Source organism: Protopterus annectens, chromosome 12.part0, assembly GCF_019279795.1.
Source record: "Protopterus annectens isolate FY-2018-M chromosome 12.part0, PAN1.0, whole genome shotgun sequence".
NCBI classification, from domain to species: Eukaryota; Metazoa; Chordata; order Ceratodontiformes; family Protopteridae; genus Protopterus; species Protopterus annectens.
The window spans coordinates 455,956,331-455,983,186 of record NC_056746.1 but is presented as its reverse complement, the minus strand read 5'-3'; the positions used below and the strand labels follow the sequence as shown (position 1 = coordinate 455,983,186).

General features: G+C 41.5%; 1 protein-coding gene across 1 annotated transcript in view; it reads left to right on the top strand.

The window, feature by feature from the left end:
- The window catches only part of IQCE (IQ motif containing E), a 2,620,731-nt gene that overhangs the window by 443,402 nt on the left and 2,150,473 nt on the right, over positions 1 to 26,856 (top strand). The window contains exon 5 of the mRNA XM_044089561.1: positions 24,106 to 24,237. Coding sequence (XP_043945496.1) covers positions 24,106 to 24,237 — 132 coding nt within the window. The remainder of the gene's footprint in view (positions 1 to 24,105; positions 24,238 to 26,856) is intronic.

Sequence of the window (26,856 nt, the reverse complement as noted above, 5' to 3'; positions counted from 1 at the left end):
CAGGGGAAAACAGTTCAAGGCCCTTGGTCCCCAGAAGAGGCCAACTTGTATATAAATGTCCTAGAGATGACAGCAGTGCTTTTAGTGTTGCAGGCCTTCAAGAATCCTCTCCCTTCAGGGACAGTTGCTGTTCAAATATGTCAGTAGTTTGGTACATCAACAAACAAGGAGGGACCAAATCATACCCCTTGTGTTGAGAAGCACTCAGTGTGTGGCAATGTGTGATCTCATCCAACTGCTTTCTCATAGCAATGCACATTCTGCCGGGGAAGTCCAATATGATAGCAGACAAATTGAGCATGTACCTTCTTCTATCTCATGAGTGGTCTCTCAACAAGAATGTAACGCAAATGTCCTTTCGTCAGTAGGGCCAGCCATGCTTTTTTGCTTCTCCCCTAAACAGCAAATGTGGCAGCTACTTTGCCCTAATCCCCCCACATAGGGAATCACCGAGGAATGCTCTACTTCACAGTTAGCCTCCCATTCTAATTTATGCCTACTCACTGAGTCCATTAATTCTGAAATTTCTGCAGAAAGCTGCCAGGGTGAAGAGCAAATTCATCCTCATTGAACCTTACTGGTCTTGACAGGTTTTGATCTCTTTTCTATGGCCTCATCTAATTTACCAACCTTGGATTCTGGATCTGGTTCAGACCTCCTGCCTTACCCGACAGACAAGATTCACCCAGCTATCTCAAGCCTCAAGCTTATGGCCTGGTTTCTCCAATTCTGTTAATAGCCAGACAACCAATGCTGTCTTCCCCCATCCACCATATCCATTTATCTTCCCATAAACACGAAAATTCTATTCAAGTAAATGGAAAAGATTTGTGTAATGGGCACAACAAAATCATGTTAATCTTTTCTCAGCTCCAGTAAATAACATACTTGAATTTTTAGCTTTACTCTCTTAAGAAGGTCCTAGCTACTGTAGCATTAAGGTTCAGTTTGCAGCAGTGTCTAAGTTCCATATTGGATTTGAAGATTCTTTAGTAGTCTCTGCTAAATTGTGCAAAGCATTCTTGAGAGGCACTCTTCTTCTAAGACCACCATTTAAAGACCCTACTCCACCATGGGATCTAACCTTGGTACTGCAGGCATTAATATATTCCCCTTTGAACCAGCAGCTAAATGTGAACTTAAGTTTCTTACTTGGAAAACTGTCTTTCTTAGTAAATATTACCTTTGCTAGAAGAATTTCATAAATTCAAGCTTTGTCTTTAAAAACGTCCCTACTCGATCTTTCATAAGGGTACGGTTATGTTACAGCCCATTGTTTCTTTCCTTCCCAAGGTAGTGTCAGAATCCAATATCAATGAATTTATTAATTTGCTATCACTTTTTTCCTAAATTTGCAAACAAAGTTGAATACATGTTGCATTTATTGGAAGTTCATGCACAATTATATTTTTACTTGCATAGGACAAATAAAACAGAAATGCAGACCAACTTTGTTTCCTTTGTAGATGTGAAATTGGGTAAACCAGTTGCAAAAGTAATGTTAGCCAGATGGCTAACTAATTGTGTTTATTTTAGCTATGATAAATTGTGTCTTACCTTAGCTAAACCTTTAAGAGTCCATTCAGCTAGATCCATGGCAACTTCTTCAGTATTTCTATCCAGATTTTCCATGGATGACATTTGTGAGCAGCAACTTGGGTGAGTCCTTATACCTTTATTACTCATTACAAATTAGAGCTGGCCTTGAGGGTTAGAGAATCATTTGTTTCAACTGTGCTCAGGAATATCCTTCCTTAGGGTCCACCTGCGATTTTAGGTAGCTGAGGAATATGTCACAACAGTTGAAGATAGAATGAAAATTGACATCGTACTCACCCATAATGTTCCATCTGTATTGTACATTTTCCTTCTTACTCAACTTTCTGCCCTCTAACCTTCATCCCTTATGTCTACATCTTCTAGTTGAATAAGATATTATAATGGCACCAGTGTCCTTTTGATTGAGCTCCTGATATAGTTTCCTCTTCAGGACACATACAATTTTATGTATCTTTTTACTTATGCATCTTAATAGATACAACTTCTAGTAAAATCAGCAAACAATATCTGAGGTATGTTAAGGGTTGGTGCATTATGGGTAAGGGAGAAGCAAAATAATTATCTGGTTACCATGAACTTTAGTAACGGCCGGATCAAATCTGAGGATTGGATCCAAACCCAACAGTTGAGCAAGAATGAAAATGGACAACACAGATGGAAAGTTATGGTGAGTACATAGCTTCTTTATTACCCTTAGTGGGAATAAACTGGAACTCATACCATAGTTAATTTAGGGGGGCCCATGAATTTAGAAGCTACCTCTCTCTATTTGTAGTACAGGAGGCAGTCCTGGGTTAAAATTTTTATTACACTGCCAAGCACTATGCATCTTACTAAGAATCTTATCCTGTTCCAGCTTACTTTTGGTACCTTTAATGGCTGTGTTTATTTATTGATTTATTGCTTGATTGATTAACTGATTGTACTACATTCTGGTTACTTTTCAATAAATTCTTCTGCAGACTACAGAAAATAAGCCAACCCAGTACAAAACTGTTTCTTTCCACTAAGGCATCATCAGAAGGCGGAGCTGGATGACATTGACTCAAGGAGTAATTGAACAGTTGCACAACATACAGTAAACAGAAACACCAGTTTATTAAAACTTAATAAAGATCCACTGAATTAATTTAATTAAAAACTATGCATTTTAGAATAAGAAACTCCACTTTACAAGATGAGGGCATAATTATAACAAAAATTAATAATACAAAAGAACTTTGCATTTTATTTTTAAAGATGCTCTTGACAGAAAACATAAAACTCAAATTTCAGCAAGAAATCACTTTATTTAAAAACACGATTATGGGAGAACAAGAAAAATAAACCCACAAATCACATAATATGAAGAAAACAGTTAATGTTAAGTTGTCAATCTCGCCTTCATTCTTGCTGGATGGGTTCGGAGCCGACCTACGGCTCCGACTCAGCTTATACTAAAGCTCGAGAGCTATTTATACCGGCTCGAGGCTACCCTATATCCCACAATCCTAGACGCTAACTACCCAGATCTTGTTTGCCGCTTACAGCTGCGAGGTGCATTTATTACCGGCTCTTCAGGTTAGAAGTTATAATTCAAAAATTGTCTATCTTTTATTCAGGTTTTTTTCTTCGTTTTAGTTAGCGACCATCCCTTTAGCTTCCCTCATAGCTAATCCCCCTTTCGGTCCCTTTTTAATCCCTTTTTAAATCCCTTTAGTTATAAAGTTAGGCCTTTGGGCCTATTCTGCTTATCTTGTCAGTTTAATTTTTGTGTGACTGACTTTACTGTTTAAAAGGGTGTCTCTGTGTGTGTGTGTGTGTGTGTGTGTGTGTGTGTGTGTGTGTGTGTGTGTGTGTGTGTGTGTGTGTGTGTGTAATTTTTGTACTTAGGATGTCAAAAGACACCAGGGTCTCAGGCTTCAAGAAGTGTAACTCGTGCTGTCAGAAAATGTCGTGACAGATGGTCACACTTCTTGTGTTTATTGCCTGGGCCCTCTGCACCTGCAGGACTCTTGTTCGGTCTGTCATGCATTCAGCCCAAGAGTCCTGCAGGAACGCAGAAACAAGTTAATTTTGAGGGGCTTGTTAAAGCCTGAAGGTTCCCCGACCAAGTCTTCGTCGGGGAAGCCTTCGAAGCCATCTAAGCCATCGGCTCCGAGCTCAGAGCCTTCGACTGGTGGTACTAAAACTGCTGTCACATCGGCTCCGGCTGGAGCCGATGTTTCCAAGACACAGTCTTCATCATCGGCTCCGGCTGGAGTCAACGTTCCTCAGATTCAGGCTTCTACATCGGCTCGAACTGGAGCCGATGATTCCAGGACTCAGTTGGCGCCGATAGTGGTGTCGGCGCCATCTGCTAGCCATAAGAGGTCCAGATCTCCATCCTTGGACTCTGTTCACTCGGCTCTGAGGTCTCCCTTACTCTCGGAGTGGAGTCATCAAACCCATTCCTCCAGGTCTTCCAGGCTCTTGGATCACAACCTCGAGAGGGTGGTTAGTAGACTTCTCAAGTCTCAGGCACTAGCCCAAATGCTTCATAGCCCTTCTCAGCAGACAGTGGCTATCCCCACCCCATCTTCGATTCCTCCTCCGACGACTCTTCCTCTGAGTTCGGAGCCGTGGCCATCAACACGTCGGAGCCGATACCTCACCTTTCGGCTCCGTCGTCGGCTCCGGTCTCTTCCATGGTCCCATCCTTGGAGGGATCCGGGCGCATGGACTTCCTCGTCGGCTCCGAGGGGGCGAGTGGCATCGGACCCTTGTCCGACCCCGTTCTCCCTCTCGGAGCTTTGGCGCTGGTAAGTTCAGCCCTGACATCGGCTTCAGAACCATCCCTCTTGGTGCCGGGAGGGGTCCTTATCTCTTCGGAGCGGGGACCTTCTACCCTCCCTGAAAGGGGCACCTTCGAAGCCATGAGGGGAGTACTGGCCCCTGTGCCTGCTCCATGTTCGGCTCCCTCAGCTCCTCCCTCTGTAGTGCCTGCTGCGGTCTCTACCCACCCTCTCATTCCTGACCATAGAGATCCAACGCCGCAGCTTTCCCCATTGGGAATATCCTCCTCTTCCAAGGTTTCCCCTGATCTGTCAGGGGAACCCCCTCGAAAGAGGAAATGTAAGAGGTAGCATGTGGACTCCCCTGAGTCCATTACATCAGATACCAACTTGGATGAGTCGGAAGGGTCCCCACAGTCCCCCTCTGAGGATGTCTCCTTTTCAGACATCCTTGAAATCCTGAAGCAGAGGGGGAACTGGTCTACACTTAATCCTTCCGAGGACAAGTCGGTTTACCTAGAGGCTCTCGCCCTTCCACCTCCTGGGTGTCTCCGCCCTTTGACCCCTTCATGGAAGTGGTGGCGCGGAAGGCATGGACGGCCCCTGATACGATGGAACCTACCCCATGGAGGCCTTCCAAATTTATAACAGCCCCTTCGGACAAACAGTTTTTACCCAAGGGTGTCCCGGTTGACGCCATGGTGGTGGCTGCAGCCACTAAGAAGGAACTGGCTGATCCTTCAGTACCTGTCCATCCTCCTAACAAGGAGTCTAGGACTATGGATAGGTACGGCAAGTGGATTTTTTCTTCAGCGACCTTTGTCATGCGTTCGCTGAATTATCTATGCCACTTCACCCGCCTTCAAAGAGACATGCTCAAAGAAGTGGGTGAGGTCTTACAGGATCCAACAGCTGTGGGGTCTCAAGACAAAATAAATTCCCAGCTGGCAACCCTGAATTCCATTGTCAACTCCTCCATGTGGCTTATTTCCTATGCGGCCGATGGGGCGAGTAGGGCTGTAGGCACAGGCGTTGCCTTAAGGCGTCACGCCTGGATGCGGCTTTGTAACTTTGCAGACCCCTATAAGGCATCCTTCACTAACTCCCCCTTTGACGGTTCAGCTTTGTTTGGACCTCAGGTGAAGGATACTTTGACCCTATGCGAGCAAGAAGGCGAGACTCTCTCTGCCGTGGGAGTCCGTTTTTCCACCCTGTCTAGACCATACCCTAAGGGTCAGAAGGGTGAGAAGATGTGGTTCCATAAACCACAAGAGGTCGCGCCTGATGCAAGAGGTCAGTTCCCCTCTGGAGGCAGGGGGGGACAATAACAGACGCCGCCCTAGGGGCAGAGGAGGTCCGCAAAATCAGGGTAGCAGAGAGTCTCTTATTGACAAACCCTTCCAGCATCCCTGAGAAGCTGCCCAACTGTCCACCTTCGGAGGCAGTCGGGGGAAGGTTATCACTGTACCCAGAAGCCTGGCTTTCACTCACCCAAGACAAATGGGTACAGTCGATCGTATCCGAGGGTTACAAAATTCCCTTTATCCACACCCCAACTCAGCCAAAAGGACCCCTTCCAGACGTTCCACCCAGTCTAAGGGAACAAGCAGTAGTAAAAATATCAAAACTGCTAACAAAAAGAGCCATCCATCCAGTCCCAGCAGACCAACAAGGATCCAGAATCTACTCCAAGTTCTTTTTGGTACCAAAAAAGACAGGGGACTAGAGACCCATATTGGATCTCAGCAGACTAAACAAGTCTGTAAGAAGAACGAAGTTCCAGATGGTCACGCTATAGTTCATTCTACCCTTTCTGGGTCAGGACGATTGGATGTGCTCAGTAGACCTTCAGGATGCGTACTACCACATCAAGATGCACAGGCGCTCCAGGAGGTTTCTCCGCTTCTGGCTGGGAACCAGTCATTATCAGTTCAGAGCCCTGCCCTTTGGTCACACTACAGCCCCCCGAGTGTTCACCAAATGCATGGCAGTGGTTACGGCTCATCTGAGGCGTCAAGGATTCCAGGTGTTTCCATATCTAGATGACTGGCTCCTCACTGCCACCACCAGGCGTCAACTTCTCCTCTCCAGAGATTACACCATTCATACTTGCAAAGGGCTAGGTATCTCCATAAATTTCAAAAAGTCTGCCTTGTCGCCTTGTCAGTCTATTACCTTCATAGGCGCCACCTTGGACACAGTCCGGCAAAACTAACCAAACAAAGAGTTCTAGATATTTGCAGGCATCTTCACATCCTTCTTCAGAACAACAAAATCCAAGCCAGGTTTGTCCTGAAGGTATTAGGTCTCATGGTGGCAGCCATTACTCTACTTCCCGTAGCTCGTTTTCATATGCGGATCCTTCAATGGATGCTTTTTTCCCAGTGGTCCTTTCAACAACTTCCAATATCACACAACATTTTAATAACCCTGTCTTGCAAGAAACACCTTTCTTGGTGGATGGTCTCCCCTCAAGTCCTTCAGGGCAGACCATTTGTTCCTTCTCCCCCGGTCGCCACGGTGACAACGGATGCCTCCCTGATCGGGTGGAGGGGCATTTTCAGGGCAGGATGGTCCAGGGCACATGGCAACCTTTCGAGTGCCACCTGCACATAAATGTCTTGGAGATGAGAGCAGTACTTTTAGCATTGCAAGCCCTTCAGGACTCTCTTCCCATCGGGACTATTGCAGTTCAGACGGACAATATGTCCATAGTGTGGTACATCAACAAGCAGGGTGGAACCAAGTCCTATCCCTTGTGTCGAGAGGCTCTCAGACTTTGGCAGTGGGCGATTTCCTCTCAGCAGTTTCTGATAGCAACGCACATCCCCGGGAAGTCCAACATCATAGCAGACAGGTTGAGCAGAGCCATTCTCATGCCACACGAGTGGTCTCTCAAACAAACAGTAGTGGAAGAAATTTTTCAGAGATGGGGTCGACCTTGCTGCGACCTTTTTGCAACACCTCAAAACAGCAAGTGCCACGACTTCTTCACTCTCTTCCCGGCCACCCCCCCAGAGACGCTCTAGTCCACGATTGGCCCCGGGGACTTCTGTATGCCTTTCCCCCCTTTCCATTAATCACTCGATTCAGAAAGCTACCACCGTGAGAGCCACCATGATCCTCATTGCTCCTTACTGGCCTCGTCAGATATGGTTTCCGTTCCTGCATCGTTACTTCTTGGGGCAGCCCTGGCATCTGGACCCGGTGTCAGATCTCTTGACCCATCAGTCGGGACAGCTGCACCACTCCCTCCAATCTCTCAACCTCGCAGCTTGGTTGCTCCAATTCCAACCCTAGCCAGGCTTCCCCTTATTTCCCATTCTGTGCGTGACATACTTATAGCTTCTCTGAAGTCATCCACCAGGAGGATTTACGCCAGCAAGTGGAAGCGTTTTTCCTTCTGGGCAGGAGCTAGAAATATAGATCTTTTTACTGCCCCTATCCAATCAGTCCTAGACTTCCTAGCCGAATTGTTTCACTCAGGGTCTTCTTCCTCCACCATCAGAGTACAGTTAGCGGCTATTTCGAACTTTCATGCAGGCTTTTCGGACTCCAGTATCATGTCCCATAAGCTTTGTAAACCCTTTCTCAAAGGTATCTTTTTGCTTAAGCCCCCACTGCAGTGGGACTTAAATTTGGTTCTAACCTCTTTGATTCTTCCCCTCTTTGAACCTGCGGCTTCCTGCTCCCTGAAATTGCTATCTTGGAAAACTCTCTTTCTGGTTGCCATAGCATCTGCGAGAAGAGTATCAGAACTTCAGGCCCTTTACATTCGTCCACCTTATCTAGTTTTCCATAAAGACAGAGTGTCCCTCAGGACTAAGCCATCCTTTTTACCCAAGGTTTCTTCTGAAGTGAACCTAAACCAGACTATCGATCTTCCAGTTTTCTTCCCCAACTACTCCAACAGAGCGGAGCAAAAACTGCATTTTCTGGACGTTCATCGTCAACTCCGTTACTATTTGGATAGAACCAAGCAAGCTAGGAAATATGACCAGCTCTTCCTTTCTTATGCAGCAGGCAAGAAAGGCTTTCCAATTTCCAAAGTAACCCTTTCTAGATGGCTGGCATCTGTGATCACTTTCATCTATCAGCCCAGACGCCAAAAGCTACCGTCAAGGCCCAGGGCTCACTCAACCAGAGCATTAGCCACCTCAATAGCTTTTCAGGCTAGATTACCAATAGATTCCATTTGTGCGGCAGCCACTTGGGCCTCTCCTCATACCTTTATCTCTCATTACAAATTAGACATGGCCTCCAGAAGCCGGGCTAATTTTGGTTCCACCATTCTCAAGAGTCTGTTCCGATGAGCCACCCAGGGTGAAGGTGCTAGGGACACGGTGCCATCCAGCAAGAATGAAGACGAGATTGACAACTTAACATTGAGAAGTTATGTACCTACCATAACGTTCCATGTTAGTTGTCTTCTTCTCGCCTTCTTTCTTGCATCCCACCCCCCATCCCCCTAGCCTGGACAGACCTAAAGATCCTTGGGGATCTTCTTCTTGCCTCTGTTTGACCCCTAGGCTATTCCTTCTGGTAGCTATAGGTCTAGGTGACTTTCGATTGAGGTTTCCTCTCCTCCTTTTGTTGGAGAGCAAAACTGCTATGGTTTCAGCTATCAAACGAGATCTGGGTAGTTAGTGCCTAGCATTGTGGGATATAGGGTAGCCTCGAGCCAGTATAAATAGCTCTCGAGCTTTATTTTAGGCCGAGTCGGAGCTGAAGGTCGGCTCCGAACCCATCCAGCAAGAAAGAAGGCGAGAAGAAAACTAACATGGAACGTTATGGTAGGTACATAACTTCTCATTATTTATTTTCACTTTAAAAGAATAGTACATATTTCTGTAAGGTTCTGCTGACAGTATATCTTAATACTTTCTCATCACATCGTTGCCCATACCAATTTACTAATTCTGTTTCTTCACAGCTGATGTAACTAAGCATAGAAATATACTTATATCAGGAGAAGAAATAGCATTCTAAGTTACACAACCCTAGACTCCATGTGCATTCAGGATTGATTCTACTCTTGCATTATTTTCTCATAGAAAATGGCATTCCTTCCCAATGTTCATCATTATATGGGATGCATCCTGTAAAGGATATCAGATATCTGTCCAGCATAGTAGAGCTTTTTGGTGCATTCCTTATGTTTTGCATGTCTGTTGAAGCATGAGTGTCTGATTCTACAAAGAGAATGTACAGGCACCAAAATTCAAACTTTTTTTGGTATTGAAGCTTTCATTCAGAAATCTCAGCTAGCGTCTTTACTATTGGTGGTTGGTTTGCAAGAAGGCTTTGTGTGCAGATAAGAAACCTATCAGGGACTTTCTCACTAAAAAGTCTACTTGTATTAAATCTTTTGCCTATTAGAAAGGGGAACGAGTGTGTGGAAAGCAGATCAAGTACAAGGACTCGCACACAGCCTGCATTTTCTGCCTCAGTGAAAGTCACAATGTATTGTCTTATGACATCTGGTCATTTTGTACCCAGTAAACTATTCATAGTTGGCTGATGCAACTAAATGTCTTGGCTGGGACATCTATGGCTACTGATACATCTTTGTCAGATTCCGTCTTTCTGTCAAAGAATAATAGGAAAAATTTCTAAAGAGGGTTCAAAAAAGATGCAGATGCCCTCCTCTTTGTCTTGGTGTGGTACTAGCATATACTCATTGTGGTGGTCTGACAGCCCTTGAAACGTCAGTCTGATCCTCCCGAACCCTCTGATGATGCCCCCTGGGATGTTGCTAAGGGTCAGGAATTCAACTCATTCAGCCAAACTGGACATCAGTTCTCAGCCGAGAAAGTAGAATGTTTCTTACTTTTGACTGAAGAAGAGCAAGGTATACCTCGGGTTTTGATAAAAGAAGAGAAGAGGTAACAGGCTCTCGCATGGAGGTCCAGATATTTGACTCATTCAAGACTATTTGACTTGAGATACGGGAAAAGTCTGAAAAATCAACATCCCCCCCCCCCTTGACTCCAACCAGTTTGAAGGGGACATAAGAAGACTAGTGCAGTTTTGCCAAGGGTTTCTTTAGGGCTTTCCAATCCCTCCAATCTTCTATCTATCTGTCTCTCTATCTGTCTGTCTATTTATTTATTTACCATTTGTGAATCAGTAAGGTGGTCTGGTCAGATACCCTTTTCACCCACAATGTGAGTAAACATGTCATATACAAATATTGAAGTGTGATTACATAAAACAAATGTGGTGTGATAACACAGAATATATACTGTTGTAACACATTAAGTAAAGAAAAACATTAGGAATTAGGATTGTTGACAGCTTATGCACATTTAATTAGATGCATTTATTTAGGAGGATGGCTAAGAGAAGGTTTAAACAGCTGTGCATTAGTAGAGTTTTAACTAGCTATTATCTCTGTAGTAGTTTAAACTGACCTCATTATGTAGGTGTTCATATATGGAGTTTGTCAGCTACGTAAGAGAATTTAGCCCATTATTTCAGATGGAATTTTGTTCCATAATGCATGACCTATTCTGGAGAAAGCACACTCTCCAGCAGCAGTTTTGAAAGGGGGAGTTGTTAAGTGGTATATTATAGTCTTGAGAGTTTAAGAGTAAACATGTTCCCTAATAGGTAGTTTTCCTTTCACTGATGAGCAGTAGCCTTCCATTAGTATTTTGTAAAGCAGAGCACCAAGGAGATATGTTACTATTTATGTTACAGGGGACCAGTTTAGTCTTTGATGAAGGTTGCATTCTTGAGCTAGAAGACATGCTAGTAGGGCAACCCTGCGTGTTTTGCTCTCTGCCATCTGTAGTTTCTGGGTATTGTAGCAGGTGGAATGGAAGGTAAGAAGTGATACACTGTATTCCAGTTTAGAAAGAAGGATGTTTTTGAGTTTTTGATGTGAGCCAGTGTGAGATTTTATAACAGTTTTTTAATTGTGAGAGAACCATGTTAGTAATGTTGTCTTTGTGGACAATGTAAGAGAGTGTGGTGTCTAGGATAAGTCCTAAATGTTTGTATTTTGGTACAAGTAGAATAATATTGTCTTGCTTATCAGTGATAGTAATGCAGTTAAGTTGTTTTACTTTGTATGGAGATGCAAAGAGCATTACATCAGTTTTCTTATGGTTAATTAAAAGTTTATTGTTTACAGCCCTTTTGCAAAATTGAGAGAATAATTGTTGCAGCTGTGTCTTTAGGGTATTTGGGCATTTAATGGATTGTAGCAAGAGGATATTATCTGCATATTAGGTGAGATTTAATTTGCTTAGGTGTCCAGTAAGGTCATTAATAAATAAAAGGAATAGTAGGGAACCCAAAACAGAAACTTGAGAACTCCAGTTTTGGCGATACCTATAGATGAGAGAGTATTATTTGATGCAACTTTTTTCCATCAGATAACTTTGGGATGATGTAGCAGTATTCTGTTCAAAAGTGAATTTTCCAACTTAGAAAAAGTAGGCTGTGATTTATTGTTCTGAATGCACTTATCATGCATACAGATATCCCAGCTGTTATTAAGCCATTATTGGTGTTACTGTGGATGGAATCAGTTACAGACAGTAATGCAGCACTAGTAATAAAGGCACTGTTGAAGCCATTTTTGTCAGATAGTAGGCTATAACTATTTAAATGCTTTAGGAGTAGTTTGTATAGGATTTTCTCAGTAACCTTTGCAAGTGTATAATATAATATATGCAGAGATGAAATGTTTTCTTTTACTTTTACATAGGTTCATGTATGAACCCTAATAATAACAATGCCCTTGGCTTAATCTGATTAAAACATTTTTGTTAACCAAGTATTTTTTAATGAGATACCACAATGTTATGAATAGCTTTCCAAATAAATGTTAAGTGTTTGTTGAGAAGTACGTTCTGTTCTTATGTTTCCATGGAAACAAGCTGACTAAAGGTAATGGCAATAAAACGAGAGGTCTGGACATTGCTAACTGAGAGAAACATAAAATTAAAAGGTGCAAGGACAAGTATCTCAGTAAAAAATAAAGTCTGAAATTGCTGGAAGTGAATACAGGATAGTAGCTTTTCTGGTAACTAAAGACTTTACTACATTGACTAGAACAATATGTAATTTAGATTTAAAGATAGCCAGTGCACATTTTCTTAAAGTTTAAAGTTAATGCCTTCTGAAAGCATATAAGCTGTTTTCTCATCTGGGAGGGGAGTAAAGATTAGACGAGAACAGCCAGCAATTAGTGTAATTAGGAGCACAGGCTGTAGCATGGACTTAAGCATGTATAACCTTAATTTAAGGTGAGTTAATGTCTGTGGGTACAGCTGTCGATTTGTGACAGTTATTCATACCAGGAGGGTTAAACTTCATTATTTGAAGATGTACATAGTTTTCTGTGCTTGTTTTAAGTTAATAGGTTCTTGGGGAGTGTTTACTTTTTTGCTTGAGGGGTTTCATTAGCACTGAAAGTCTTGTAAAATATGACATAGGTTCAAATGGAGGTGACAAACAACTATATAAAGGATCAACCTGCCAAACATCAGTGGGTGCATGCAGCACAAAAGCTGGAAACTGACATTTAAAAAAAAGCTGTCATATGTAATAGGTGGAAATTTATTTATTTATTTATTTTACATTTGTTAACCGGGGGTATCTGAGCTGAAAATGCCCTTTTTCAGCAGAGGTCTGGGGAGAAAAGGTCTACAAATCATAACTTCTTATCATAATGGCCATACTAAACATATAAGTTTGGAATGTGAATTGCCTCACAGTTATAGACAAAAAAGAAAAGAGTATTGAATTATATAAAGAAATGCAGAGTGCAAGTAGCAATGCTACAGAAGACAAATTTGGAATGAACTGAGCATGTGAATTTGATAAAGAAAAGAATTCAGGATGGATATTCAGCAGACTATCAGGGACAAATGAAAAGGAGTATAGTTATGCTAATTCCTAGAGGAGCTCCAATAGTGATAGAAAAGGAAAACAATGATAGCAATGTTAGACTTATGGTAGTAAGGTGCTATTGGCAAGGGAGGAGGATTATGCTGGCTTATATTTGTATTCTGCCTAAAACTGCTGTTGTGGAGCATAAGAAAATTTTGGGAAAAATAATCAGCTGTGATAAGAGACTATCGCTTATAGGTGGAGAGTGGAAATTGATTTGCAACCCTGAGTGTAGATCTGGGTGACCTAGTAGAGAAATATAACAAAAGAAGATTGTTTTCTGTAAACATTTATAAATATATTTGGTATGAAAGACATGATTTCAGTAGTATTAACTCAGAGAAAATGTACCTATTATTCCTTAAGGTACAATAACTGGACCAGACTAGATGAAAGTTATATTTCCCTGGAACATGTGCATTTAATTGAAAGCTTTGACAAACATCCAATAACTAATTCAGATCATGCACCACTAACAACTAGGATAAACATGTAGGGTAAAAAAGTACAAATGAGGCACTGACACTTCCCACCTACCTGTTTAAAAAGAGGAATTTTAGGAATGTCTAGTGAAAATTATTTGAGAGTTATAAGGGAAGATGGACATTTCTTCAGAAGTTATAGCTAATGAGTGGGATAAAATGAAAGCAGAGCTTAAAAACAGGGTAGAAATAAGAAAAAAAAAGATATATGGTTAATAAGTAACAAAATTATTTAGGGGGGCTGGCGATGGTTAAAGTCTTGCAGAATAAGGGGGATCTCACACAACAAAAAGAGATGTAATTATAGAGTGCTAAAGAGAAAATAAGGGAGTACTGGGTAATATGCATACATTTAGAAAGATTTCTGTTAAACGGCTGTTTTTTGATAATAACTTAAGAGCACACAAACTTTTAGCACAATGACATAGGCAACAGAAAGTAGAAAAGGTTGTTGCCAAACTTAGTGAGTGTATAACAAGAAAAATAACCAGAGATCTTGTAGTGGTATTAGAGGTATTTCAGAAATGTTATGAAAATTTCCATAAAACAGAGGAATGTGGAAATCAAGAAAGAGCACAAATGGAATATTTATGGAAGACTTAGGTATGTCAAGGTTAGGGGTAGCTGAGGCTCAACAATTAACAACAAAGACAGGTTGAGATGAGGTAAAAATTATGGTTTATAATACATCTGAAAGAAAGTCTCCAGGAAAAGATGGTATTCCTGTGGAAGTGTGGAAGCTAGAAGGGAAGAAAGTGATAAAATCTTGAAGGTTTTGTTTAACAGTATTTTAAAAGGAGGGGAGGCACCAATGCCCTGTAATAAAGCTGTGATGGCTGTAATACCTAAAGGCGGTAAAGACCCATCAGACCGAGCTTCAGATAGGCCCATTTCAATTTTAAATCATGATTATAAAGTGCATATGTCTATAATAACTAAAGGCATGGCAAAGGTGTTGCCAGAATTGATAGATATGGATTAATGTGATTTTTGTGGAGGGGAGGTAAACATTTGATGACATTATAAAGCAGTGAGGAAAGCAGAACAGAAGAAAATATCTTTGTTGAGTCTTTATGCAGAGAATGCATTCAACAGAGTAAGCTGGGATTTTAGGAATTGGCCAATGGAAGCATTTGCATTCCTTGATACAGTGTTAAGGTTAATTAGGAAGGAGATATGAGGGATTGGAGGCAAAATTTCCTGTCAGGAGTGCAGATCCTCAAGGAGAATACAACAGCTGTACAGAATATTATGTTCAAAAAGTAGCAGAAAGTATTCTAAGAACTAAGACAATACATGAATGGACAAAAAAAAAAGATTCTCCCAATAGGGATGACTGCAATTAGAGGTTCAGAGAATAGGCAAGAGGGGCTGGATTTACTGGATAAAACTGGCAAGGAACCAAGGTAATTTGAGAAAATAAGTAGAAAGGGAAAGATAACAGAATGGGAAGAGGCCAAGAAGACATTTGGACTGCAGGCTAGAGACTGCTTTCCCTACCAAGCATTGATATCAGAGTGCAGTCAAATAGAAATGGATAGGAGAATCCTAAACAGAAGACCCGCTCTTGTAGAGTTTTTAGATGAATCCAGAATAGAAGCTGGTTTTAAAAAAGGGATAGTTAATAGGATATATAAAATATTGCATGATTATAAGAATCAATCAGAAGAGGTTAGAAAAGATTGAGAAGAGAGACTGGATAAGGAAGTCACTTGGAAACAATGTGAGAACATATGTATGGCTACCAAATATACAACAAAATGTAGAAGATTTATGATTTTTGCTTGGAAGTGTTTGCATAGGTAATTTTATATCTCAAGCAGAGTCCAAAGAGGGCATGGCATGTGATGGAAAATATTGGAGGTGAGATAGGTAAGAAAGCTGTAACTTAGAACATGTGTTATGTGAGTGTAATGAGTTGGCAGACTTCAAAAATTCCATGCAGAGTACTCTGTCAGAAATATTGGGTGAGCAAATGGGTGTAACTAAGGACATTTATTTATTGATTGATTGAGATGTGAAGCATGATCTGTAAGGTCTTGTTAAGTTTAATTCTGGTGGTCACCAAAAAAGCACTTACTAGAAAATAGAAATCAAAGTCTAAACCAATTGTATTTGAAGTAGTGAATATTGGAACAGAGATAAAATAACTAGAAGTGGGATATTTAAAAAGGGTAAGAGCAAATTACACAGAAACAATGTAAAGTGTGGGAACAATTCATGCAAAATGATGTTTTAGAGGAGGAATGAGGTTTAAGGAGAGACAGGGATTTATCAATTAATGTAATGACGGATTGATGATAATTTTGTAAAAGAATGCATGCGATGTAGAATGTTTGTAACTGTGAACATGTTAACATGGTTTGTTTTCTTTTATATACATGTACGTTTGCATATATCTTAAGTGATAATTCAATAAAGGTGTTAAAAAACATTTGCAAGTTGACAAGAGTGGGTATGGGTTGGTAATCCTTTACAGTTTTAAGGGAATATATTTTAGGGAGTGGAATAATAACTGGAGGCTTTAACGATCGGCGAACTATTCCTTTAGTCAGGAAGAGACTGTAAATGTAACAAAGATGCTGGCAATTTTGTCAGCTGCTTTCATAAAAAAGTAGGGTGAAGCTGGAAGCATTTAGCAGAGGTTTGCTTTGTGCTTTTAAGAAGTTTAATAATTTCCTTAACTGAAATCTCAGAGAACTGAAAGATAGGTGCATAACTAGCAAGTGTGTAAAGGATGGGTTGGGAGCTATTACAAGGGTCTGGTCGAGTGTTGAAGTTTTTGAAGGAGTTAGTTATGTCACTAATACTGCCTAAAATAAAGGTTTTTATATATTTTGGATTTGTTGTTCATGTTGCTATCTATAGAGCTGTTGTTGTGGAGGTGTTTGTAATACTCTGTTATTTGTTTTATCGCTTTACAGAATTTTTTAGGGTTTGTAATGGAAGAGATTTGCTTATTATGCTTGTAAGTAGCTTTCACTGTGTTGGTAGCTGTTTTTTTTTAAATGTTAGGCTGTTGCAACATTTGAAAAGTATGTGTGATTGTGTTTTCATAATGCACAGGTATTGTCCCTTTGTTTCATGAGATACTTAATACCCCAATAGCTTCTCATTCTAAGAAGAAAGGGTTTCCAACATCCCTGAAGAAGTGCTTTTCGAGTCTGAGGAGGAAGACCAATATTACACCTTTCATCTCTCTTCTTATGTCACACATGAGTCTGACTCAGAGAAGAATATATCTTACAATCATCTGTTGAAGTTAATTAATTTCCTGACATGAAATATTTTTTTAAATGGGAGGGTAGAGAGATTTCAAAGGCACAGAAAAGGTACTATGACCTCCTGAATTTGGATTCCCCAACGCCATGGCAGTACCTCCAGTACTAGGGGCTTTGGAGATGCATTTAATTCAGATTAGGCTTTTTCAGGTTCTCAGCCTCCTAGACCTAAGAAGTCTGATAGGCTATGCAAAGTACCTGATTCCCATAAATATCTTTTCATGAGTTCTTTAGCTGGCCTTGCTGTGGACAAGGATGGTACTTCTAAGCCTGTGGCTTATTCCAGTCCTGTACCCAGTGAAAAAGACAGTAGAACATTTGAAAGTTTGAGTTAAAGTATGCACTTCTTCAACCATTGCCTTCAGGACAGTCAACTTCCAGACCCATATTACCAAATTGTTTGTCTTTTCGGCTTTTCCCGGTTAGGGGTCGCCACAGAATAACTCTGGTCCGCTAATGATTGGCAGTAGATATTTATGGTGCCGAGTTGCCAGCCCAATGCCCAACCTTCAGCAAAGGCACGCCCATTCACACATGTCTTTCGGAGGCCACTCAACCACAGGGAGGACATGCAGACTCCACACAGAAGGCACTCCAGCCAAGAATCGAACAGGAGAACCTCTATATGTGAGGCAACAACGCTACCGCTGCACCACAGCAGATTACCCATATTACCAAGTATCTTCTATATTTTCAGACATGCAGTAACTTATTTCAAACCTGCCTGCTTTTAACTCTAAAACTTCTCTGTCAAACCTGTTTTCTCCATCACAGAACATAAAACATTTAATCAAGTACTCCTATGATGAATGGATGTTGTGCCTTGGGCAGCTGCAATGGGATCTGTAATGAGTTGACATTCCTGGGTCAGGCTGCAGAGCTTCCAAGAGAATGTCAAATCCCAGATTTTGAATTCTCCCTTAGAAAAAGATACCTTTTTTGGCTTTCCTCAGCAGAGGACTTTAAACATTTAAAAGAAAGGGGTGAGTTAATGCAGGAAGTTGGGTTTCTGTAGTAGACCAACCATAACATTCTTCTACTATTCATCAAGCAGTGCAATTCCTTTATAAAATAACTAGTCATCTGAAGTACATTCTCCAACATCAGACTGACAAAGTGGGGAATTAAAAAAAAAATTCATTAAACTTTTTCTCAATTTGAAGGAAAACTGGCATGATGCAGATGTTCTTCGTTTTCCATTGCTGCAGTCCTGACTATTGGGTATAGTCCGCGTCCAGTCGGCCCGAATACCAGAGTATAAGGCTGACGTCGGTCAGGGCGCATTAGACTGACGTCAGTACGTCAGGGTACTAATGCGCATGACCGACGTCATATCCTCAGTCTTTTTTGCCGCATGGTCCGATGCAGAAGCAGTTTTGCGAGTGCAGGTTGGCGTTCTGAAATATTTCCGAAACCGGAGTTTCAGACCGAAACAGAGTTGGCTAAGTACCCCGTTGGGGAACATTTTGGTTTTTTCTTGCCTCAGTATTTTACCGGATGTCAGAAAAAGTGAATAACTGTATTTCTTGTGGGAAACAGATACCTCATAGGGATTACCATACCTTGTGTATACCTTGTTTAGGGCCTGAGCACGACGTTGTTGGTTGCCGCTCTTGTGCTAGGTTTAACAAACGCACTATTAAGAGGAGGTTAGACTGTGCCAGGTTAGTGTTTGGGAAGCGTTGCAATTATAAAATGCCGTCGGATGCTCCGACGCCCGCTTCCTCCAAGAAGCGCAAGGACAAAACAGCGAAGCCTAGGGTTGATGAACCGCCAGTCCCGGACGTCGGTTCTTTAGAAGGCTCAGTGGAGCCAGAGGTTTTGCCAGGAGTTTCCATGGAGTCCCAGGCAGAAACTTTACTATTACAGGATGTGCCTTCTCAGGAGGTAGGCCAGGCTGAGGGGCTTCTCAGGTGACTGTTCTTCCCTCTCTTCCCAAGGTTGTTAGAGCCTCTCCTTCTGTTGCCAAAACTTCTTTGAGGGGTAGGCCTAGTTCAGCTTCAGTGGGGGCTTCTCCTAGCATTTCGGGTTCTGTACCTAAGAAACATATGCTTAAAATGGCAGAAGATTTGATTACTATGATTAGAGGTTCTATGCCCCGCCTGATAAGAGGCCTAGGGTGGAACCGGAGTTTGATAGTTTTGAACAGTGTTCAGAGGCTTCAGAATCTTCTGTGGAAGATATGCAGGAGTATCCTACTTATTCTGATTCGGATGTGGATGATTCCACTCCTACAGCTTCTCCGCCTGAGGATTTCTCATTTTCAGAGACTCTGCATTCCATGAGGGAGCACTTTAAATGGGAAGGCCAGGATTACTCTGATTCCAGGAAAAGGCTTAGGGAATTCTTGGTTTTACCCCAGCATAGGCCTTTAGCTATTCCTCCTGTGTTGAATGTGGTGGAAGATGTTTTTGCAGAGGCTTCCCTGAACCCTGACTCTTTGCCTCCTGCTCCTGTTAAGCCTGATAGGTATTATAGGGTGCCCGAAGCTCATAAATATTTGTTTAAGAGTCCTAGGGCGGACCCAGAAACTATTTCTCAAGGGCCTAAAGGTGTTAAGGCTTCTGTGGTTAAAAATCCTGTTCCCACTGATAAAGAGGCAAGGGCTTTGGATAGGTGGGGAAAGAAAGTGTATACTTCTTCCACTCTAGCCATGAGAGCATTGAATTGTCAGTTTCACATGCTAAAATATCAGAATTATCTCCTTTCACAATTGAAATCTAAGGTGGATGCTTTGGCGGAAGGTATTGAGTGTAAAGAGTTGCTGGATTTGGTTCATGTGTCTGAACAAGTGGGTAAGCATTCTTTGCAATGTGGTTTTGATGCTGTACAGGCCTCCTCGAGGGTGGCTGCTACCAGTTCTGTTCTTCGCAGGCATGCCTGGTTGAAGGATCAGAATTTAGCTGAGCATGTTAAGACAAGGATTTTGGATGCTCCTTTACAGTCTGATGTGTTGTTTGGATCGCCTGTGGAAGCAGTTTTAAAGAAAATGGAGGACAAAGCTAAGTCTATGCAAACTGTTAAAGATTTTTGCAGGTGCAGCCACCAAAGTTTAGTAGAAATTGGCCTGCTAAGGGGTGGACATATCCTGCTTATGATTCCCAGTCTAGGGGTAGGTCTAGACGTGGTAGGGGCAGGGCTCAAGGTTCTTTTAGGCCTAGAACAGGAGTTCACCTGCTCAGACTTCTGGTGAGGGCAGGGGTCAGTCCTTTCGTAAACAGACCCAATGACCTGTCTTTTCAGCTGCCAGCAGATTCCCGTCTGGCAGCTCCTTTGGGAGGAAGACTGTCTCTTTTCAAAGAAAATTGGGATTTAATTACTCAAGACAAATGGGTGTTGGATATCATTCACCACGGTTACAGATTTTATTTCCATACAATGCCCCTTTCAAAGGCATGCCAGACGTTCCTCCTCCACAAAGAAAAGAGGCTCACAAGCAAGTTTCTCAGTTACTTCAGATAGGGGCCATTCAGCCAGTCCCTGTATCAGAAAGGGGCCTAGGATTTTATTCTCGCCTGTTCCTTGTACCAAAGAAGGGGAGCACGTGGAGACCAATTTTGGATTTATCTCTCCTCAACACGTTTTTGGACATTCCCAAGTTCAAGATGTTGACGTTACAACAGCTTTTACCTCTGCTGGGCAAAGATCACTGGATGGTAACTTTAGATCTCAAGGAAGCTTACCTTCATGTGCCTATAAGGCTAAGTTGCAGGAAGTATCTGCGGTTTCGAGCTGGAAATTCTCATTATCAGTTCTCTGCATTGCCCTTTGGCTTATCTACTGCCAGAGTATTCACAAAGGTTCTGGCTCCAGTGATAGCTTACTTCAGGCTTCAAGGAATTCAAATCTATCCTTACTTGGACGACTGCCTGATTCTGGCTCAAGAAAAGGAAGACCTTCTACAGCATCTGGAATATGTTATAGCAGTGCTAAGATGCCTAGGGTATTCTGTGAACGAAATAAAGTCCAGTCTAGTACCCTCTCAAGACATGTGCTTTCTGGGTGTGAGACTGAATACAGCAGCCCAGATGGCCTTTTAACCCCGGACAAACAAAAGAGTCTGTCACTTTACTTCCATCAACTATCTCATCAGTCCGTGCTGACTGCAAGGACAGTCCTTCAAGCATTAGGGTTCATGGCATCTTGTATTCTGGTGCTTCCCAATGCCAAACTGCATATGAGGAAGCTACAATGGTATCTCAAAATGTATGGACACAGCACTGCCAGGATTTGGAGACTGTCATTCAAATAATACCTGGCCTCCAAAAGAGTTCTTGTGGTGGGCTCAGGAATGTCACCTAAACAAGGGACTCTCTGTGACCCGGCCAGAGGCAAGTCAGATCTTAACGACAGATGCCTCGGACATTGCTTGGGGAGCTCATCTAAATGGAAAGTGGATACAAGACAAGTGGCCTGCCAGACTACAGCATCTACATATCAACATGAAGGAGATGTTAGCAGTCCAGTTTGCATTAATGGCTTTCAAGGAGTTACTTCTTCCAGGGCAGGTGTTGATTCTAACAGACAACACAACTGTCATGTGGTACATCAACAAGCAAGGGGGAACACATTCTTATCCTCTATGCAGGCAAGCAATGATTTTATGGGAGACTGCGCTAAGCTTGCAACTAACTCTTCAGGCAAGGTTTCTGCCAGGAGCACAGAACTCCTTAGCAGATGTGTTAAGCAGACAAATCATGGATCCCCACGAGTGGAAACTGGATCTTCATGTATTTCAGAAACTGACAGTGTCATGGGGAACTCCAGACATAGATCTGTTCGCTTCTCCACTAAACCACCAGCTGCCAAAGTATTGCACAAAGGGGTTTCATCACACAGCTTGGAAAGTGGATGCTCTGTCTTTCAGTTGGAAAAACCTTCATGTGTATGCCTTTCCACCTCTGCCTCTTCTTCCAAAGGTACTATTAAAGGTCAGACAAGACAGGCCAAGGATGATTTTGATAGCTCCAGATTGGCCTCGGCAACACTGGTACCCACTACTACGGAGTCTGGTAAAGAAGCCTCCATGGCCTTTACCTCTGATTCCTCATCTGTTATCTCAGAAGGACGGTCATCTGCTCAATGTCAAGCTTCATTCTCTTCATCTAACAGCCTGGCATATTCTGTGTTGAAACACAGCAGGTCTCAACTTCCTCAACAAGTTTTAAATGTGATTATGGAAGCTAGAAGACCTAGTACAAGGAGAGTGTACGCAGAAAAATGGAAGAGATTTTTATTTTGGAGTACAGCAAAGAATTTGGAGATTTCTGAGCCTAATTTGAGTGTGGCTCTTCAATATCTTACTGAGTTATTGGACAAAGGTTTGTCCTTCTCTTCCATTAAGATTCATGCTGCAGCAATTTCAGCTCACTATGATTGTGACCCACCTTTGTTTTCGCATCCTCTGTTCAAGCAGTTTCTTAGAGGGGCAAAGAATATAAGACCCCCACGTAGAGCTCCTACTCCTGCTTGGGACCTCAATTTTGTGTTGGAAAAACTTACTCTACAACCTTTTGAGCCTGCAGCTACTGCTGAATTGAAATACTTGTCATGGAAGACTGCTTTTCTGTTGGCTATTACTTCTGCAAGAAGGGTGTCTGAGTTGCAGGCCCTTATGGCAGTAGAGCCCTTTTTGATTTTCCATAAGGATAGGGTATCATTACGTACTAATCCTTCCTTTATGCCTAAGGTGGTTTCTAGTGTGGCTTTAAACCAAACTATTCATTTGCCTACGTTTTATGCAGACCCTCAAAATAAAGGGGAAAAGATTTTGCACACTTTAGATGTACACAGGCAATTGCGTTATTATTTAAGCAGGACTAAGGATTTTAGGCAGTCTCAGCAGTTGTTTGTTTCTTTTGCTTTGGGTTCACAGGGCAAGCCTGTGTCAAAACAAACTATTTCTAGGTGGATTGGCTTTTGCATTGCATTTTGTTATTCCCATCATGGCAAGGAGATTCCAGCTGGGATTAGGCCTCATTCCACTAGGGCTACTGCCACTTCAACAGCATTTCTAAGGGGCGTGGCAACTAAGGATATTTTGGAAGCAGCTACTTGGAGTTCAGTGCATACTTTCTCTAAGCATTATCACCTTCCTATCTACTCTAAGTCTAGGGCTGGTTTTGCCACAGCTGTTTTACAAGGCATGTTGTCAGCTCCTACTTCTTTATGATTTGCCAGCCTCCCTTACCTCTGCTTTGGGATTCTACCCAATAGTCAGGACTGCAGCAATGGAAAACGAAGAACATAGTACAGTTTTGTACCTACCATAAATGTAGATGTTCGAGGATTCCATTGCTGCAGTCCAATTTACCCTCCCTCCTTCCCCTCTGTGTTTAGGGGTGGTTGTGTAGGTGAGTTTACATGCATATATTTCTGTATATATTGTTGTATATATTGTACATTTTTTTTTGGTGCAGGTATTTTGGGACTTGTCTTTTTAGGGTCTTCTGACATCTGGGGCAAGAAAAGACTGAGGATATGACGTCGGTCATGCGCATTAGTACCCTGACGTACTGACGTCAGTCTAATGCGCCCTGACCGACGTCAGCCTTATACTCTGGTATTCGGGCCGACTGGACGCGGACTATACCCAATAGTCAGGACTGCAGCAATGGAATCCTCGAACATCTACATTTATGGTAGGTACAAAACTGTACTTTAAGTGGCCAGTGTGCTTTCTTACAACAAACTGAAATTCATGTACAATCACAAAATTATGTACTGGTAGTAACTGAAGTTCTGCATTTTGAGAGGTCACTTGCTTGCTTCCTAAGGAGAATACTGAGAAATAGCTGCTTAGGTGTTTTGTAAACTGACTTGCTTTATCATTCCAGAATAGTTTGGACATCTATTGCACATGGTTATTCCTATTTTCTACTCAGTGGAAAGTACAGCAATAGTGATCATATGCTTGGCTGGTGAAAAAAAAAAAAAAAAACAATATGAATATTGTAAATGTGTGCTAGTCTTTGTTTATTTTGAAATGTTTGATACTGTGGAAGCCCTTGTAAAGGAGTACAGGAGAAAACATTGAAATAACATGTGAATCATGATCCAGCCTGCAATATAGGATAGAAATTCCATTGTTCAGTTTGTCTTTATGCCTTTTTTAAATTTCCACAGGTTTCACTCAGAGTTTGAAATCGGAATATGATTCTGGACATTCAAATGCTGGAAGCTCTAGTAATACTCCTGAGTATTTGAAGGAGGCACTGGGAATGAAGAAACCCAGACATTCTCTCCTTTCCACCTCTGGTGAGTATACTCTGATTAAAACACGGTGCTGATGTCACAGTTTGCACAGCACACTTTACTAATTGTTATAGATGTAAAGGAGTACAAGTTACTGATATTTTACTAGGTCATTCTTAATATGCTTGTACTGCTTTGAGGGCAACAACATGCATGCATATTAGAGTGTATTGTTTATATATGTATTATGTCTGGTTGAATTTTTAATTGTAATATAATGGTAGTTATGTAAGTAGTAATAGCCAACAATGTTGGGTATTATAGGGAAATAGTGGACCACACAGAGGTATTGTGGGGCATGATGCTCCAGGCATAAGGCCTTCCCACCACTGGAACGTCTCTTTGTTTCAGAATCATAGTTAGAGTGCGGTGAAGGGTGCAGCTGCCCTAGGTACAAAGTGTTGGCGTGTGTGAGCAACAGATCTGTTGCAATATTTTTGCTCCTCAGATAAACGAGTGGGTGGGATGTAGATCATGATGCCATTGAGACTAGTTGTCTTCCTTGGGAGAGAAAGAAGGAGCAGCAGATTGGAGAAGGGACCCTTTTGCATGAGGATGTAGGACCTGATGCTCATCCCTAGAAAAGAAGGGAGGAGTGCCAGACTTGAAAAATGTTTTTTGTTTTTTTTTTTGCTGCTCTTATGTAGAGCATGAGGACATAGGGTCGAGGAATTAAGAAGTGCCCCATCAGAGACTGGACGTTTTTTGCTCCCCAATTTATTGTTGCGGAGTGCTAGATTGTGTAGCAGCACTATAGATCTACAGCTCTGTGTTATTCTCAATGTTCACCCTGGAGGACAGTTTTGATCTTGTAAAATGACCTTTGTTTTTTTTTTTTGTTTTTTGAGGATTTTTATAGCACTTTTTTACGTTTTTGTTTTATTTGTTGGTACCGTTAGAAAAAAGTAACCCATCTTTTGTTTATTTATATTGAAATATTTTACATGCTGGACTTTTAGAAATGACTAGAAAATTATCAGTGAATATACATAAATTATTTCAGATCTCTGTGTCTGTGTGCATGCATGTGTTCGCACGCATGAGTTTTCTGTGCTTGCATGTCTGTGTCAGTCACTGCTTATGTCTGTGATTGTGTGTGTGCTTAAACTAATCTCAGAAGACAGCATTTGGCATTACAGAGCTGCCATATAATGTCATTTTATCAGATTAGATAGCAATATAGCACTGTACTTGTGCTATACTTCACTGAATGGAACTAAGACTTGTGTTGGAGGGATCCAAATTAAGCTGTGACATTTAGTATTGCCCTTCATAGCGATGGCTAAGTGCGAAACAATGTTTTAAAATAACTAGTATTTCCCTCTATGCTCTGAAACTGTGACATTTTGTTTCATTTTATTAGACATATCACATTTGCTAGCATGTAACAATGTTGTCAGTAATACATTTTGCTTTTAAACTGTACTATTTTCACTGGAACTGCGACATTGGTTGTGACCTAGGCGAATTGTGACATTTTGTATTGCACTTTGTAGTGAGGCTGAAGTAAAACAAAAAGCAGAAAATGTTTTTATACACACATTGATAGGCAATGCTAAAACTGCAACTGCTGTTTTTTTATCTTTGAAGTATTGCATTTAGCAGCTATGAAAGGAGCTGTGAAACCATGACATTTTATCATGTTTCAAAAGAGATGTAAAACCATAGCAGTTTCTTCCAGCATTTACTGAAAGGATTAGGTTGAGAGGAATAAGATTTGTCTCTGTGAAGAATCTGTATTGCCTGTACATACTTACTTTCTGTCAGCCTTTATGCAGGAATATTGCCCTGATGTTTGAGAACTTTGATGGATCATGTTAAAGTGATTAGGAAGACCATTTTCTAAATCATTTTAGAAGTTCTTCCATGAATAATTGCCTCTTATAAACATTTCTTTAGGTCTTAGCAGTTTTAAATGAATGTTATATTATGATACAGTCTTTTCCCCAGAATGATGACTATTTGATAGTAGCAGGATAATATTGTGAATAAGTAAAATATGAAATGGACATTTTAATTATCTTAGACATTGGAACATGCCTACTGATATGTTAAATAAGAGGTAATGTATTAAGTGCATTGCATTTTCATGAAGAGAATAAGTATTATACCATGACCCCCCCAAAACGTGCACGCTGATTGGCCAGCGTGCACATTGTAAATCGAGTTATACTAATGGAAAAAGGTCCGGTCGCCCGGACTTTTTTCCATTAGTATAACTCTACTTTTAAAGGGACAATCCCAGGGATTTTTTGTTTTGATCCAGCCTTTGTTTACTTTTCAAGTTTGCCTTTCTGAGCATGCTCACCTGTGGCTGAGGGGGGTAGGGGAAGTGTGCCTGCAGGAAGTTTCAAAGGAGTTAGCCACATTCCATCTCAAATTGCAGCTCTACTGACAACAGCTTTCCATGTGAGCCATTCATTGGTGTAATCTGTGCATTTTATCCATTCAGAAAAGTAGCCTTTCAGACATTTTACGACCAGACTGCTGCTGCTACTCTAGAAAGCACAGCAGTAATGCAATTCTTATAAAGGGCCATTATTTTGTTTCTAAAATCAGTTGCTTACTAGACTATTTTGTTTAACTTTTAGTGTAGTGTAAGTCACATATTCCAAACAATTT